Source organism: Crinia signifera, chromosome 3, assembly GCF_055691185.1.
Source record: "Crinia signifera chromosome 3, ASM5569118v1, whole genome shotgun sequence".
Lineage (NCBI taxonomy): Eukaryota > Metazoa > Chordata > Amphibia > Anura > Myobatrachidae > Crinia > Crinia signifera.
In genome coordinates, this window is record NC_139219.1 from 215,859,844 (window position 1) to 215,878,603 (window position 18,760).

General features: G+C 45.2%; 1 protein-coding gene across 6 annotated transcripts in view; it reads left to right on the plus strand.

Annotated features, from left to right (window-relative positions):
- Positions 1 to 18,760, plus strand: part of EIF4G1 (eukaryotic translation initiation factor 4 gamma 1) — a 57,874-nt gene that overhangs the window by 31,902 nt on the left and 7,212 nt on the right. For all 6 annotated transcript variants that reach the window (XM_083177404.1, XM_083177407.1, XM_083177408.1 and 3 more), the window contains 10 exons: positions 300 to 433; positions 525 to 644; positions 1,938 to 2,111; positions 3,035 to 3,232; positions 15,313 to 15,459; positions 15,602 to 15,838; positions 16,097 to 16,201; positions 16,442 to 16,696; positions 16,809 to 16,908; positions 16,986 to 17,088. In XM_083177404.1, the coding sequence (XP_083033530.1) occupies positions 300 to 433; positions 525 to 644; positions 1,938 to 2,111; positions 3,035 to 3,232; positions 15,313 to 15,459; positions 15,602 to 15,838; positions 16,097 to 16,201; positions 16,442 to 16,696; positions 16,809 to 16,908; positions 16,986 to 17,088 (1,573 nt within the window). The remainder of the gene's footprint in view (positions 1 to 299; positions 434 to 524; positions 645 to 1,937; positions 2,112 to 3,034; positions 3,233 to 15,312; positions 15,460 to 15,601; positions 15,839 to 16,096; positions 16,202 to 16,441; positions 16,697 to 16,808; positions 16,909 to 16,985; positions 17,089 to 18,760) is intronic.

Below are 18,760 nucleotides of genomic sequence, written 5' to 3' on the forward strand. Positions count from 1 at the left end.
TCTCTAGACCTGGGGTAGCCAACCCTAGTCCTCGAGAGCTACCAACAGTGCATGTTTTGCAGGTCTCCTCACAGAATCACAAGTGAGCTAATTGGCTCCATCTGTGGATCTTTTAAAATGTGTCAGTGATTAATGAGTGCAGCTGTGCAGCAGCTAGGTTGTCTGTAAAATGTGAACTGTTGGTAGCTCTCGAGGGCTAGGGTTGGCTACCACTGCTCTAGACTTTAGTGTTAACTATGGTATAGTTTGATATCCGCTTTTGAATTACTGGATTATTTGAATGAATCTTGTTTTGGCAGAGCAATGGAAACCTCTGAACCCAGAAGACAAGAAAAGCTATGATCGTGAATTCTTACTTGGCTTTCAGTATATTGTAGCAAGCATGCAAAAACCTGAGGGCCTACCACAGATTTCAGATGTAGTATTGGACAAGGTGGGTGCATATATCCTAAAAGACAGATACATTTTCCTCAGATTGCAGATTAATCACGTTAAAATAAATGTATTATTATTTTTTTTAACAGGCAAACAAAACCCCTCTTAGACCCTTAGATCCCACAAGATTGACTGGCATGAATTGTGGACCAGATTTCACACCATCATTTGCCAACTTGGGGAGACCTTCTATGGGCAACCGTGGCCCGGTAAGTTTCTCATTCGCTTCTGTGAGAGCCGGGGACATTTTTCTACTTTTATAGTTGATGGTTATTTTGCTTTAAATTGTGTTTGTTCAATGTTTCCCATATTTTTGTTGGATCACTACGGCACTTATACAGATTTTTATTTTTGCTTGTTTGCGTGTTTCAGTTAAATTGCAAGAAACGGTTTCTGCAATACATGCATTTTGACCACTGCTTTATTTATAAAAGTTGGCAATATTGCCTTTGATATTGTGACTTTCAATTAGAGCTGAAGGCCTTTTAGGGAGGGGGTGAGAGAGTTGAGGTGGTTATCTTGCCCAGCTAAATCAGTACAGCACCTGCCACACTTTAGGCAACAGGAACTCTCATAGTTTGTTACCCATAGAGTAGGGAGCATTTTGGGGCAAACTGGCTGTGTGACAGATGTAAGTCTACTGGGTGGAGTTTAAGCTCTGTAGTTGCTCAGTCTTTTTCAGCAGCAGAATTCCCTCATGGATGATATTTCGACTCCTACCCCTTTTAAGATGTGCAATAATCCGGGTTTTTTTTCTCTCACATGAACGCGCATAAACCCGGGACTATTTTAAAGGGTCTAAACCCATGATCTGAAAGGGTCTTCCCAGCATTTCCCTCCCAGATTCTAAGCACCTGCAATCGACCTGGGTTACTAAAATCCCAGGATCGAACCTGGGAGTGAAGTCCCGTGTAGTATGTCTGAAAGGGGTGATCTCCTAGTCTTCAGTGTTTTTAAACCTGTTGCATCTAGACTCACAGAGCCTCAGTCACAGTTTTCTTGACCGGGGTACCAGAGTAATTGGCTTTCTGAAACGCTAGGCCAAGATATCTTCTGCACTTTGCAAATAGAATAGCAACCTCTGCAGTATTGCTGAAACACTTTTGTTTTAACTTATGGTCTTGTTTTTCAACTGAATGCTTTAAAAACTTTACTTTTTTAATTTTTTATTAAATTGTTAGTCCAGTCTCTAAGATGAGAGGAATTCCTTGGAACTGTTGATCGATGTAGAATTGCTTTTCCTTCACTTTCCTCCACCCACTATTTTTATTGCCTGCTACTGATAAAGACTTAAAAACAAATTACCTCACCAATGCTGTGACTTTCCTGGATTGTCATGGATAGCTTATTCCAACCATGAACCTTTGTTTTACGTGTTGACATCAGTCCGACTGTTCTTAAAACTCCTAGATTGGCAAGGGATAGCCCCAACAGACAGCTGTGCTATTGAAAATGATTTGCCTTTCTTTTTATTTTATATCTATCTCCTTTCATGTTTGCAGCCAGCAGGAATGGGACCTCGGCGTTCTCAACAGGGACCAAGAAAGGAGCCACGAAAAATTATTTCAGCTGTGTCATTAAGTGAAAATGTGCAGCTAAACAAAGCAGAAAAAGCCTGGAAACCTATAAATAAAAGATCAGCTGAGGAAGAGGAACCGGAAAACATAAAGACTCTGGTGGGTTGGCGGCGATATCCCTATTCAAGCCATTATTGCTTGAGCACCATCGTTCAAAATGCAGATTTACAGGGAGTTTCCCCAACGCTGCCATTATAGTCCAGGTTTTAAGGATATCCATGCTTGAGCACAGGTGACTAATTGGTACTTAAGTCAATTTTATTTAAACATCTGTACTTAAGCATGGCTATTCTTAAATCATTTTTTTCTAATTTATTTTTTCTGTAACCCTGTCGTTCTGTTCCATAGGTGGTGCCACATGCACAGTACACTAACCTGCAGAAGGTTAAGCTCCAAAATAAGATTTATTAGATAATATATGCATTATTTTATGCGCTTGTTGAGATATTAAGTTGAACATGTTTTAGTAATCAGTTATGAATATATAAAAATATATTTCATAAAATATAAATTAAGAATGTCGGCAGTATTCTATTAATTTGTATTGGCCTTATCAGACATTATTATTAAGCGCAATGTCCAATTCTGTACTGAGTTTTCATGCCCATGTGTACGTGGGTATATCTGTATCCACAAACATATCATACAACCTGCTGCTGAAAATATTATCGTTATTCGTAATATATTGGATAATTATTACAATTCTATTGTGCCAGAGTATATATACGGTTAACACCCCCACCCCCCATTTTTTGTTGTTAATCTCCAAAACTAGGCCTTTGCAGCCTTTCTTCATATCCTAAAATTTTCCTTAAATTGTCCCCCATTATCCCTAATAATGTGATCCCATCACTACACCAGAATTCCCTATAGACTCCCACACATACACGCCCCTTCAGACCCTAGATAGTCACTTAACTTGGAGCACCAATAAATCCCCCTTCATGCGTACAGGTGGTGTAAAATGCATTTTTTATTAAAAGGATACAAAGCTGTACTAAATTAGAATTTTCTCTTTACAGGAGTTGTTCCGCAGAGTGCGTAGTATCCTCAACAAGCTAACCCCACAGATGTTCCAGCAACTGATGAAGCAAGTCACAGATTTAGCCATAGATACAGAGGATCGGTTGAAAGGGGTCATTGACCTGATATTTGAGAAGGCCATCTCTGAGCCAAATTTCTCTGTTGCATATGCCAATATGTGCCGCTGCCTTATGGGGGTAAGAATGATGTGCAGGATTAGCTAGTCTTTCCACAATTACAATGCAAGCTTAATTAAAGGAATATCTTAAACTACTGTAGATTTCTTGGTAGAATGAGAGGCATTTGGAAGCTTTACGTGATGCTAGATTTTCTATTTCCTTCAGTTTTACTTTGGGGTGTTCCATTTTTGTGCAGTACGTTTGGGATGTAGAAAGGTTTTATATGTAGATTGGAGCAAACTTGGGTATATTTTGGGGGCGCTATTTGTGTTACAAATATCTGGCACTGAACGAGCAGTACTGTTGAGCTTTATTCCCACCTTCTAATTTGGGTTGAACCTTTCTATATTAAACCAAATGTGGCTCTCTGAGCATTCATTTTGAATACTTAAATTTTGATTGTTTTTAAATGATTATAAAGAAACCTGACCGTATTTTGTGAAATATAGACTTTTGCAAAAGTCTACATTTCAAAAAAGTGTGTTTAATTGTAGTGTTTAAAGACTTGTTCACTTGGTCTTCTGATTTAAAAAACATTTTTTACCCCCTTTATCATCCTTTAGGGGTATTCAATAGTTTTGCACTACCGCAGTTCTTGGATTAGGAGCAAGTCCATTTATTGTGCCACACTGTGGTCTTTAATTCGTTGCTTGTTCCTGAGGGATTTCATTTTTCATGGCTAATCCCTGGGCATAGTGCGCACCTGTAGCACACTTGCCCACAGCACAAACAATTGAATATTGCCCATCTACCCCTTCCAAAGAATATTTCCATGCAGTCAGTGGAACCCTATTGGGCAGCTCAGTGTGATCTTTTTTTATTTTCCCTCAGGAGCAGCGTGGTGAAGCAACCACAGGCTCTTCTGCCCAAATTTTTTTTAATTTTTGTGAGCGTTTTCTACACTGTTGGTGCCTTGCATCTTCAGACGCGACTTTTCTAAAAGCCGCTCTGGGGCATCTTTGGGACAATATTTGATGTGCCACTGTCCATGTGCTGTCTAGTGGATGGAAAAAAAAACTTTTGTAAGCATTATATAGGGTTTTTGTTGTTACCTGGTTAAATTGCAGCTGAATTGTGCCCCTTGTATAGGGCAATTTTATGACGTGCCATAGGTTGATGGGAAATACTGAGTCTTCATATTATATCCTTTTTCTCTAACGTCCATAGGGTATACTGGGCAATCAAGTAGATAATAGGATATAGATGGGTACATAGGAGTCGGTGCACTTTTATAAAATTCAACATCCTGTTTTCTCTACTGTCCAATGGGATACTGGGTTCACTACTATGGGGATTGAGACCTCCGCAGGAGAGACAGGCACATAAAAGAACTTTCAGTGTGGGTGCACTGGCTCCTCCCCTCAATCTCCCTCCACTAGTCAGTTTTGAAAAATGTGCCTCAGGAGAGGCAGTGCTTCTGGATGCTCCAGAGTTTTTCTACATTTACTTTCAAAGTTTGTTATTTTGGGGCGCTGTGGTGACCACACAGCTGTCCTGCTTCGTGGGTGTCAGAGGAAGGGTCAGTCCCCGACCTCTTCAGGTGCAGAGCTGACCCTGCTACAGGACAATTCGGTCCTGTGTGGGGCTTGTCACCGCACAGCATTGCGCTGTGGCGAGCAAGCCCCCTAGCCGCTGCACACCCCTGACAGGTCTGAAGACTTCAGTGGTGAGTACAGGCTGGGGGTCCCACAAGGGGACCCCGCAGCCATTTCTGGTGCGGCAAGACGACGGCCAGTAATGGCGGCCCTCCAGCAGGGACCGCGTGAACCCCGCGTCTGGTAACTGGCATAGGGGTGCTGCCGCTGGACCACCAGGGACACCCCTCAGGTTATATGTATATAATATTACACCTTTTATTATATGTCAGTATAAATATATGGAAGCGCCAGCTCCGTGTACAGGGGGGCGGAGCTTCACTCAGAGCGGGACCAAGCTCTGCTGGGCGCGCACTGTCACTTCCTGCTTCTTCACACGCTGCCAGACTCCATTACAGAGGGCTCCCCACTGGCGTGGTGGATCCGGGTCCTTGCAGCACGGCAGAGACAGCAGGTTTTATAGCGATTTAGCACTGCTGCGCTATCTTGCTCATTTAGACACTGTGTTGTTTATATCACTGTGTTTAGCGTTACCAGCTCACCCAGATCTGTGAGTTCAGGTTAAGGGTGCACTTGGTTCCCCTATTGCTCTGGTTTTCCCCCACTCATTAGTTACTGGACACACATAAAACAAGCACATAGTCTGTTTCCCAGCGGTGTGGTGTGTGCACGTGTGTGACTGCGTGGGGGTTGAGTTGTACTGCTGTACACTGTAGTACTGTCTCATCATGGTGAAAAAGTTCACTTGTATGGTGTGTAGCACCAAGTTTGTGCCCAAATCAGTCCCAGGTTACTTGTGAGGCTTGTATGTCACCACAGCCCAGTAGTGCTGACACTCAGATCAGTGGGGTGCCCCCACAGCTTGTGGGGCCGTCTCAGGCTGACGAACAGGAGCCTGTTTGGGCCTCCAACATAAAGACATTGTTGGATTCTGTGGCTTCACAGCTTTCCATTAACACTCAGCAAACGCAGAGGGTTCAGAGGGAATTGTCCATGTTAGCTGCCAGGGTAGATATTCTTCATACTCTTAATGTACCTCCTCCTCCCGCACAGCCTCAGAAAAGGCCGGCTGCTGCGATGGCCCCTGATTCAGATGATGATGATGAGGACATACTGGAGGAGGGTGAGGAGCAGGTTCTGCAGGAACCAGTCCCTGAGGCAGCAGTGCATGGTCCTGAACCGCTTATCAGGGCCATCAGGGATGTTTTAGATCTCCCAGTGGAGGCATCCGCAGAAGGAGATCCTTTCTTCATGATTTAGAGGAAACAGCCAGTGTACTTCCCTGAGCAGGCGGAGTTAGAAACTGTTTTCAGGGCTGCATGGCAAAACCCTGATAAGAGGTTTACTCTTTCAAAGCGGTTCACAAATGCTTATCCTTTTGAACCTTTGGGCAGGAAGAAGTGGGAGGAGCCACCGGTAGTGGACTCATCTGTCTCCCGCCTTTCTAAAAAGGTGTTGCTACCAGTCCCAGGTGTATCCACCCTTAAGGACGGGGCGGACAGGAGGCTGGAAGCTACCCTCAAGTCCATATATACGGCTAGTGGGGCCTCCCAGCGTCCAGTTTTAGCCAGCTGCTGGATGGCTAAGGCCATTCATACCTGGTCAACCCAGATTCAGGAATGACTGTGGCCCAGATAGGCGACAGCCTGCGTCACATTCAGGATACCGCTAAGATCCTGTGCGAGGCGCAAAAGGAATTGGGCGCAATAAACGTGAGCAATTCAGCCATGTCGGTTTCAGCCAGACGGGCCTTGTGGCTACGTCAGTGGTCTGCGGATGTAGATTAAAAGAAGAGTGTGGAGGGTATTCCCTTTACAGGAGAATGGCTTTTTGGAAGTGAATTAGACTGTTGGATTTCCAAGGCCACGGCAGGAAAATCTACCTTCCTTCCATCAGCTCCCACGGTTGCAAAGCGTACCTTCGCAGGTACTTCCCAGCAGTCCTTTCGTGGGAACAGGTTTCGCCCCAAGGCTTAGGGGCGCCTCCAATTCCAACAGAGGCACGAGAGGCAAGTTTAGGAAGCCTAACTCCTCCAGCACCCAGGACCGTCCTAATGCCGCAGCTTCCTCTAAGCCTGCAGCATGACAGGGTTTTCCCGCCACAAGACTCTCTTGCGGTGGTAGCGCGATTGTTGCATTTCAGCCATGTGTGGGACGCCTCTGGTCTGGATTCCTGGGCCAGGGGTCTCATTTCTCTAGGTTACAGGCTGGAATTGGACAAACCCCCTCCCAGAAGATACTTCAGGTCGGCCCTTCCAGCATCCCAGGAGGATCAGGTTCTCCTTCAGGGGGCCATTACCAGGCTGCTTCAGTCTCAGGTAATTGTACCGGTGCCAAGCACGGAGCAGGGCCAGGGATACTATTCCAACTTATTCCTGGTACCGAAGCCAGACGGCTCAGTAAGGCCCATCCTGAATCTAAAGTCACTGGACCCCTTCCTGCGTGTGTTCAAGTTCAGGATGGAGTCCTTGCGCTCCGTGATCGCCAGTCTAGAGAGAGGGGAGTTCTTGGCCTCTATAGACGTCATGGACGCCTATTTACACATCCCTATCTGGCCCCCACACCAAATCTATCTCAGGTTTGCCTTGGGGAACGACCATTACCAATTCCGGGCCTTGCCTTTCGGCCTGTCGACTGCCCCGCGGAAATGATGTCACTACTCAGGCTTCGAAGGGTGAATGTCGTGCCATACCTGGACGACCTGCTAATAAAGGCAGGGTCGGCAGAGGCTTTAAGCAGTGCTCTCAATCTGTCCATACAGGTGCTAAGAGACCACGGGTGGATCCTGAACATGTCCAAATCCTCGCTGGTTCCGACCCAGAGGATGGTTTTCTTGGGCATGATCCTGGATACATCGGAACAAAAAGTTTTTCTGCCGATGGAAAAGGTCAGTGCAATACAACAGCTGGTCAGGGATGTCCTACAGTCTCCTCTGGTACAGATCCATCTTTGCCTCCGGCTTCTAGGCAAGATGGTGGCTTCATTCGAAGCAATACAATTTGTCCGTTTCCATTCCAGGGTCCTTCAATTGGATATTCTGACAAAGTGGTCCGGCTTCCCCCTGCAGATGCGCAGAAGGATTGGCCTTGCAACAAGAACCAGGATCTTGCTGCAGTGGTGGCTAGATTCATCCAATCTGTTGGCAGGCAGACGGTTCCTGGATTCTGGTAACCACGGACGCCGGGCTGGGGGGCTGTGACACAGGGAGTCCGCCTCCAGGGTCGATGGTCTCCACTGGAGTCAGGCCTTCATATCAACAAGCTGGAGTTGAGGGCGGTCTACTATGCCCTGTTGCAGGCAGCTCCATTGTTACAGGGCAAGGCGATCCAGGTCCAGTCGGACAATGCCACCACTGTGGCCTATATAAACCGGCAGGGTGGTACCAAGAGCATGCCTTGCATGAGAGAAGCGTCAAAGATTCTGTCCTGGGCGGAACAGAATGTCCAGGCCCTGTCTGCCATTTTTATCTCGGGGGTCGACAATTGGGAGGCGGACTTCCTGAGTCGTCACGATCTTCACCCGGGAGAGTGGGGCCTTCACACTCAAGTGTTCGATGCCATAGTGGATCTGTGGGGGCTCCCTCAGATCGACCTGATGGCTTCACAACTGAACCACAAGGTAGCGATGTACTGTGCACGGACCAGAGACCCAGGGGCGATAGCGGTGGACGCTCTCACCTGGACCTGGGATTTCCAATTGGTGTACCTGTTCCCACCTCTCCCATTGTTGGCTCGGGTGCTAAAGCGGCTCCGGCATCAGGGGACGGAGGCCATACTGGTGGCACCAGATTGGCCAAGAAGGGCCTGGTACGGGGACATTCAGGCCATGCTAGTGGAAGACCCGTGGCGTCTGCCCCTAAGAAAAGACCTGCTCCTCCAGGGCCCGTTCGTCTTTCAGGACTTACAGCGGCTACGTTTAACGGCCTGGAGGTTGAGCGGCAGATCTTAGTCCACAAGGGTCTCCATCCCTCTGTCGTCACTACAATGATCAAAGCCAGGATGCCGGTGACGGCTTCTCATTATCATGTAATATGGCGAAGATATATTGCCTGGTGCGAGACGAATGACTTGCCTCCGGACAGTTTTCGTTTAAACAACCTGCTACGCTTCCTTCAGGCTGGGTTGGATAAGGGACTCAGATTGGGTTCCTTAAAGGTCCAAATCTCCGCGCTGTCTGTGTTTTTCCAGAGAAAGATTGCGGCCTTGCCGGAAGTGCAAACCTTCTTACAGGGGGTTCTAAGAATCCAGCCCCCCTTTGTACCTCCCACTGCACCATGGGATTTGGAGGTAGTTCTTACTTTCTTAAAATCAGCCCGGTTTGTTCCACTGGAGGAGTCTGAGCTACGACACCTCACTTGGAAGACTGTTGTTCTGCTGGCTCTAGCTTTGGCCAGGAGGGTGTCCGAGCTAGGGGCCTTATCATGTCGGAGCCCTTACCTTGTGTTCCACAACGATAGGGCGGAGCTCAGGACTAGACCACAATTCCTTCCAAAGGTGGTGTCAGGGTTCCACCTAAACCAACCTATCGTGGTCCCTTCTAGCGCGGCACACCCGGATATACCAGATTCCTTGGATGTGGTCCTCACCCTTAAGGGGTATGTCAAGCGCACAGCTAGGATCTGGAAAATGGACAGCCTTTTTGTGCTTTATGATGCGCAGAACGCGTACCATTGCCAGGTGGATAAGATGTACTATCCAACAGGCTTATGCATCAGCTGGTTTATCGCTTCCTTTTTCAGTAAAGGCTCATTCAACCAGGTCTGTAGGTACCTCTTGGGCAGCGGCTCGAGGGGTGTTGGCAATGCAACTCTGCAGGGCCGCAACTTGGTCAGGGCAACACACATTTGTGAAGTTCTACAAGTTTGACACCCTGGCCAGGGAGGATTCCCAGTTCGGGAATGCGGTTCTACAGCAGACTCCGCACGTTCCCGCCCGTTCTGGTAGCTTTGGGACCTCCCCATAGTAGTGAACCCAGTATCCCATTGGACGGTAGAGAAAATAGGATTTTGGGTACCTACCGGTAAATCCTTTTCTCGTAGTCCATATGGGATACTGGGAGCCCGCCTCGGTGCGGCTTTTCTGCTGTCAGATCCTACTTCATTGTTAGGCTTATTGCCTTGTTCTCTATAGGATGGATATGTCTATAGACTTTTTTTTCTAGTTACAGGTGTCCTCTGAAGTTGTTAGGACTCACCTTTTATATGTTTTTGTTTCGTTTGGGTGTGCTGGATGAATCTCACCACAATACATTATCACATACTCCTCACATGCTCTCCTTCGGCACAGTTTTTGCATTAACTGACTAGTGGAGGGAGATTGAGGGGAGGAGCCAGTGCACCCACACTGAAAGTTCTTTTATGTGCCTGTCTCTCCTGTGGAGGTCTCAATCCCCATAGTAGTGAACCCAGTATCCCATATGGACTACGAGAAAAGGATTTACCGGTAGGTACCCAAAATCCTATTTTCGGGCTCCTCCCCTCTATGCCCCCTCCCACATCCCAGTTTAGAAAAAAGTGCCCTCAGGGCTGGTAGCACACGCTGGAGCTCCAGAGTTTTCACTATCGTCCTATGGGATGGTCTCAAGACATTGGGTATTAGAGGGTATATACCACAATTGTTTATTATCCCCCATTTGTATTGGGTATTAAAGGGTATCCGCAGGAGAAAGGAACATATAAAATTTGGAACTGGGTGTACTGGCTCCTCCCCTCTGATTCCCCACCCACGAACCAGTTTAGAAAAATGTCCCCTCAGGAGAGGATGCACACTGCTGGAGCTCCAGAGAGTTTGTCTTCAGTTTTCTTTTATTATTTTGGGTTTGCTGTGTTGGACTTCACAGCACTCTTCTTTGTGGGAAGTCAGGAGAAGGGTTAAGTTGCAGGCCTCTTAAGGTAGCGAGCTGTCCCTGCTGCAGGACCACTGTCCAGAGCTGCAACTTAGTCGAGTCAGCATTCCTTTGTAAACTTTTACAAGTTTGACGCCCTGGCCAAAGAGGATACCCAGTTTTGGGGGGGGGGGGGGGGGTACTGCAGCAGTCTCCGCACATTCCCGCCCTTCTGGAAGCTTTGGGACTTCCCCAGTGTCTTGAGACCATCCCAGTATCCCATAGGACGATAGTGAAAATAGGATCTTAATACCTACCGGTAAATCCTTTTCACAAAGTCCTTATGGGATACCGGGCACTCGCCCAGTGCGAGGTCTCGCTGCAGATAAATTAGTCTGGTTGTTAAAAAGTCCACCTAGTTGATTATGGTGGCCTCATTGTTGAGTTCAGTTTTTTGTTTTGGTTGTATGCGGGTGTGCTGGTATAAATCTCACCACATGTTTCACACACATGTATTTAAATATTGAAATATATCTCTCTCTCTCATATGTTCATCCTCCTTCGGGCACAGTTTTACCTTAACTGGTTCGTGGGTGGGGAATCAGGGGAGGAGCCAGTACACCCAGTTCAAAATTTTATATGTGCCTGTCTCCTGCGGATACCCTTTAATACCCAATACAAATGGGGGATAATAAACGGTTGTGGTATATACATAAAAACAATATATATAAAAAAAATATATACAAGAGGGATTCAGATATAAAAAAAACAGAGTTGGTACTTAGCTGGGTAAAAGAAAGCAAATAGTTTTTTTAAAGGAAGTCCTTTTTCCTAGTTGAAAACTAGGGAGCAGAGCAGTAGTCTCAGGGCTCAATAGCAGGAAGGATTGGAGGGTGGTTCCGACGCGTTTCGTCCACTTATGGACTTCAAGGGGAGAAGAAGTCCATAAGTGGGGGACAAGCCGGGGACGGGGCGCAGGGCCGTGCAGAGGAGGATTGACAGTTCAGCGTCGCTGCCCGGACCGGGGGAGGCAGTAGTGGATTTTTTAAGGGAGTGCTCTCCATAAAAAAAAACCACCACTGAAGGGGTTAATGGCTGCTCTCTACATAGGTCACGATCGCTTAGGTTAGCTTTTTAGAAGCGTATGCTCCTTACGAGACGGGGACGCTAGTTCTCAAGGAGTAGAATCCCTTATTTTTGCTATTAGCAAAGTGCTAAATCTCCCCGATGAGGAGGAGCAGGTGTTTTTCTCCATGAGGCAGAAATCAACAGCTACTTTCCCTGTATCCACAGAGCTTAAAAATAAGGGCTTTGGGTGCGATTTGGGCTCACTCGGAAATGAATCTTCAAATGCCCAAGAGATTCTTGTTCGTTTTCCCCTTTCCTGGAGGATAGGAGGGTATGGGAAAATCCATTGGCAGTGGATACCTCTGTGCCCCGTCGGTCCAAAAAGATAGTTTTACCTGTCCTCGGGGTGGTCTCCCTAAAAGACCCAGGGGATAGAAAGTTAGAGACTAGTTTAAAGGCTATTTATGTAGCAGTAGGGGATTCACAAAGGCCTTCATTGCTGGATGTTGGATCACAAAGGCCATTAGCTTATGGGCCGCTGCAGTCCAAGCTGACCTGCAGGAGGCTGTTCCTCAATTGGACATGCTTAAACTACTTAACAGCATTCAGGAATCGGCAGACTTCTTATGTGAGGTGTTGTGACTGCACGCATGACTACTGTGGCGGTGTCTGCCCGTAGAACCTTATGGCTACTTCAGTGGGTAGCCGACCCCGAATCATAACTGGGAAGAAGGCTTGACGCACTGACCGTGCCGTGGAACTACCACTTTGCCGCTTTTCATTAATCCCGACTATTGAAGTCCATCAAACGGGAGAGTGCTCAGGTGATTTTCGTGGCACCAGATTGACTGCGCAGTGCGTGGTTTGCAGACCTCCTGTCCTTACAAGGGCCATTTGTTTATTATGACTTACGTCAGCTGAGTTTAATAGCTTTAGAGGTTGAGAGGGAGATCTTAGCTAGAAAAGGTATTCACAGTGTGGTTATCCCTACTATGATCAGAGCTCAAAAGTCCCTCACTTCCAAGCATTACCACCGGATCTGGAACTGTTATGTCTCCTGGTGTGAAAATAATTAGTACCCACCAGCGGTGTTTAAATTGGGTCGTTTCCTGAGAAGCGGGTGTGGGTTTTGGATTACGCCTGGGTTTTCTGAAGGTTCAGATTTCTGCTTTATCTGTCTTAACGCAGCTGGAGTTAACTCCTGAGGTACAAGCATTTTGAAAATGGTACTTCACATACAGCCCAAATTTGTTCGATGGCCGGCACCTTGGGATTTGTGTTTTGGAGTTTTTACAATCCTCTTGGTTTGAACCGCTGTGCTCAGTTGACTTCACGTTTCTCATGTGAAAAACTGTTCTCTTGCTGGCTTCAGCAAGGAGAGTATCGGAGCTGGGGGCCCTTTCCTGCAGAAGTCCTTACCTAATTGGCCATGCTGACGGCTGAGCTTCATTCGAGGCCAAAGTTCCTACCGAAGGTGGTGTCTGCCTTGCATATTAACCAGTCCATTGTGGTTCCCGCGGTCACTGCTGGTTCCGATACTCCACGCCACGGACTGCTCATACCAGAAAATTTGACTTTGTTCTGTATGATGCCAACAAGATTGGCTATCCTGCCTCAAAACAAACTATCAATAGGTGGATTAGGTTGACAATCTAGCAGGCATACACTTGAGCCACTGTCCAGGCTTCTGCTTTTATTTCAGCTCACTCTACTAGGTTGGTGGGCTCTTCTTGGATGGCTGCCCAAGGAATTTCGGTGCTGCAGTTGTGCAGAGCAGCAACTTGGTTGGGTACCAACACATTTGTAAAGTTCTATAGGTTTGAGAATACAATAAACAAACCGTAAAGTCCCAAGGCGCTACCAGTCCTTGCAGCCACAAGTCCAATGGAGGGCCACAACACAATCCTCTCTAGAAAATACGCAAAAACACAAAAGGTGGAGATGCTGGCGCTTGACTTGTCTGTAATTGAACTTTCAATGTGGTGTAGTAGATGATTTTTCTCACGATCTGGGTATATGTAAAAAAAGAGGAAACAGTAGTGTAACTAACACTATACATATAAATAAAGAAATATAGGGGATTTTCCTTCAACTCATACCGTACTTACAGTATGTGAACGTGAATCGGCGTATAAATGTTTCTTTAAAGGTTCACCCTTATGTGCACTCAAAAATGGTGATATACCAAAGAATACAGGATGTCCAATGCTTTCAGATGCGTAACGGACGCAATAAGTATATAGCAGTTTCTTTATTAATCAAGGGGTGCATATAATGTCACATGCAGACTTAAATTCTCAATAATCCAGAAAGCTGCGTACCATACTCATTGAATAGAAATATAGCTCCATGCACGTAGTGGTTTCTTGAGACTTTTATCCTCCCCACAGTCTCTTTATAAGGTCTCCCAGGGATATAAATACAGGAGGAATAAAGTACTGGTCTCAGTAAACATTTAAATGTAATAAAAGATAATATACACTGAGAAGTGGCCACATTGGCCAAAAACAGCCACAATCACTGTAAAGCACAATAAGAATGAAAACAACAATGCAGTAAAATCACTCCCTTTCTGCCAAGCACCAGCATCTCCGCCTTTTTGTGTTTTTGCGTATTCTATAGGTTTGACACCCTGGCTTCAGAGGATCTTCAGTTCGGCAATTCTCTTCAAGGTACTCGGCACTCTCCTGTCCATTGTGGGAGCTATGGGACGTCCCCATTGTCTACTTAATACCCCAGTATACCCTATGGACATTACAGAAAAGAGGATTTTATATTCCCTACCAGTAAATCCTTTTCTCGTAGTCCATAGGTTCTACTCCCTCCTCCTCCGTGTCTTGTTTCCCTGTTTGGTTGCCTTTCGTTTTTTTTTTTTTCTTATACTGCTTGTATGTTGTGTTTACTTCTACTAATATTTCCTCCTCTCTGAGAATGACCATCCCCTTTGGGCACAGTTTTCCTAGACTAGGCTGTGGGAGTGGGTATAGAGAGGAGTCAGCACACAGGATGCTGAATTTGATTAAAGTGCATCGGCTCCTATGGACCCATCTATACATTGTATACTTGATTGCCCAGTATACCCTATGGACTATGAGAAAAGGTTTTACCGGTAGGTAATCTAAAAGGGTGCCGGATGGCTCCCCGACAGTCGGGATTCCGACAGTCATTACTCCGACGTCGGAATCCCGACTGCTCCCTCGTGGGGGGTCCACGACCCCCATAGAGGGAGAATAAAATAGGTGTCTTCATTGCGCTCCCCCCGCTGTGCAGTCGGGATTCCGATGTCCGACTAATGACTGTCGGAATCCCGACCGTCGGGGATTTATACCACACCCATCTAAAATCCTCTCTTCTCTGAAGCTATTAACAGATACCCTGCAGTAGATTTTGTTTAAAGTTTCTAAGGTTACTTTAGTTTTTATTTCCCCGACACAAATATAACTTTCCCAACAGAATGGGCATATGGAAGGAAAGAGCTTAGCGCATTTGTGTACGGACGTCATATAGTAGTCTATATAAAATATATACATTTTGTATTAAAGTCTGTGTGTGTGTGTATATTTCAACACTTTAAAAAAAAAAAAAAAAAAAACTTTTTTTTTTTCCCCCTCAGCTTAAAGTCTCCACTACAGAAAAGCCGGGAGTGACTGTCAACTTCCGCAAGCTGCTATTGAACCGCTGCCAGAAGGAGTTTGAAAAGGACAAAGATGATGATGAGATTTTCGAAAGGAAGCAGAAAGAGATGGATGCCGCTTCCACGGTATTAGTTTTTGGGTCTTGTGTGGTTTTAGTAAACTTCTGCCAAATTCCAGTAACATGTCAGTATATTTTTGACTTCTGAACCTTTTTCGTATTGGAAATCTTATCAATGCCTAAAATACGATTTTGTTTTGTCTCTAAAGCCAGAAGAAAAATCACGCCTGAACGATGAGCTAACGGAAGCCAGGGATAGTGCTAGACGCAGATCCCTCGGAAACATTAAATTCATTGGAGAGCTTTTCAAATTGAAAATGCTGACTGAAGCCATTATGCATGATTGTGTAGTAAAGTTACTAAAGAACCATGACGAGGAGTCATTGGAGTGTTTGTGCCGACTGCTGTCCACAATCGGGAAGGACTTGGACTTTGAAAGGGCTAAGGTCAGCATTTAGTCTGTCATGGATTGCATTAAGCCTGATCCCACATGCCATCTCCATACTTGTTTACAAAGCTACCCTTGTTCCTCTCTGTAATAATCGCCTTCTGCTCATCCTATTGCCAGTTTTAATTTTTTTTTTTTCAGTTTGTGCAAGTCTTGTCTGTATTGGACATTCTTTGATCATTCTACATTCTGTCGATTGTGTCTGCATCACGTTTCCCTGCAGTCTCTTATGTTCTCACGTCTTTCACTTAAACAGCCTCGAATGGATCAATATTTCAACCAAATGGACAAAATCATTAAAGAAAGAAAAACATCCTCTCGAATCCGTTTCATGCTACAGGATCTCATAGATCTGCGAATGGTAAGAATATTATTCTTAAGTATGGCTTTCTCTAGTGTCAACTTGGATACCTAAGGGAATAGAACATTGTGACAAGAAACTTCACACTTTTTTCGTTGACCTCCCTGACCTTACCTGTAAGCTCCATGGAAACGTCAGGTGTTTTAAGTGTCCTATAACCTATTTTTATAGTAGCTGAAGTAATAAGTGCATTTTTGTATAATAGAAGTTAATTAATCTTCCCTTTCTTTTCTCCTTAAGTGTAACTGGGTACCTCGTCGTGCAGATGCGGGTCCTAAGACTATAGATCAAATCCATAAGGAAGCGGAGATGGAAAAACAACGGGAACAAGTCAAGGTTCAACAGCTAATGAATAAACAAGACAAGAGACGAGAACCGCCAGGGCGTCCCACTGGTGGACGTGGTAGTCAACCGACAGACGATGGTTGGAACACTGTTCCCATTAGCAAGGGAAGCCGCCCAATTGACACCAGTAGGATCACTAAAATAACTAAGGTGTGTGGATAACTAATATGCACAGTGGTAGGACGTGTAAGCAGTTTTTAGTTTGGTTTGTGACAGACTTTAGATATACACTGAATTGTGGTACCATGTCGTCTTGTTCCAGCTTGGTGCAATCGATTCTAACCAGTTGCTGGCACCTGGAGGCCGTTTGAGTTGGGGTAAAGGCAGCAGTGGAGGAACTGGAGCAAAGCCTCCTGAATCGGGTATGTACTATTTTGTGATTTTTCAAACTGAAGTAAAACTTGTAGATTGTACATGACCTATTCTGTTTGTTCTCCAGCACCAGAGACCGGACGGCCAGCCACCAGCACGGTTAATAGGTTTTCTGCTCTGCAGCAAGCTGCCTCTGCAGAGAGTCAAGATGCTAGACGATCTGTACAGAGGTATGTGGACATAATCACTATTGGTAGCAATGTTTAGGGATTTATTTTATTTTAAAGCTGAAACAATATAGATATACGTTTGTACATACTCTATATGGACAAGAGTATTCGGACACATCACGATTACATAAACGAGCTACAATGACATAGTATTATATAGTTGGGTCCCCCTTTTGCAGGACGGCTTTCCACAACATTTTGGAGTTTTTCTATAGGAATGTATGCCCATTCGTTCTGTAGAGCATTTATAAGGTCAGGCACTGATGTTAGATGAGAAGGCCTGGCTTGCAGTCTGTTCCTGTTCATCCCAAATGTGCTCCATGGGGTTGAGGTCAGGACTGTGAGAGCCAGTCAAGTTCTTCCACACCGAAATCCTCAAACAATGTCTTTTACCATCCTTGTTTTTGAGGACCGTAAAGTAGGAAAATTACTTTTGCCAAAAAGTTGTACGACTAGCATTGTTTTAAAATATCTTTGTATGCTGAAGCATTAAGATTGCTTTTCACTGAGATATAATGGGCCTAGCCTGCCCCTTTAAAAACCACCCAATACAGTTATCCCTGCTTCTCCAAACTTCAGAAATGTAACATTCTCCCAACATCTGCCAAACTCAGGCTCGCCTATATGACCAGATTGATTTGTCCACGCCACAGAACACATCCGACACTTGACATAGGACTTGGTGATGTGAGGCTTACATTCAGCTGTTTGGCTATGGAAACACATTCCATTAAGCTCCTACCACAAAGTTTTTGTGCTTATATTAATTCCAGTGGGATTTCGGAACTCTTCAACTATAGAATTAGCACAACAATTGCAAATTTTACGCATCATGCGCATTATTAGAAGTTATTGAACCCTCTATGATTTTATGTGGTCTTCCATTTTGTGACTGAAGGTGCGTACACACGGGGCAATATGATCGCTGGCAATGTATTGCTAGCAATAGATTGCTCAGCAATCATACTGCTCAGTGTCCCGTTTTCATACTGCTCAGTGTCCCGTTTTCACGCTCCTCCGACCAGCGACCATTCAGGGGCTGAAAATGAGAGGGCACACCCGGCGATTTATCACTGGTGCACTCTCCAATCGCTGGCAATATGGTCTCTAAGCGGCCATATTGCCAGCGTTATGTGTACACCGCTTTAGATGCTGTTCCTCAGCACTTCTGCTTTCTAATTATAATCTCACTAGTTTACCATTGAATATCCAGCGAAGATGAAGTTCCGAGAGTGGTCTTATCGCAAAGGTGGCATCCTATCACAGTACCACGTTTTAAAGTCACTTAAGTTCTTCAGAGCAACCTATTTTGTATCAAAAATGTTTGCAAATGGCGACGGCATGGCTTTGATACTGTATTTTATACAGCTGTGGCAAACCGGTCTGCCTGAAACACCTGAATTCAATACTTCACAGGTGTGGCCAAATATTTATATATTGTATTTTCAGAGGTGCTCTCATCAGCAAGGGTCCCAGATTACGATCTTGATCTACTGTAGGAAGGTGTGGAAATTATTTATGAATGAATTGGTCGATGTGGAGCTTTGCACGTTCCAGCACTTTACTAAATATAACTGTTTAAAAAAAAAAATAATATTTAAGTAAAAAAAAAAGTAAAAGCTGCCTTTTGCATTGGTATAGAATAAAGCTGTTCAGTTGATAAAATATTGTA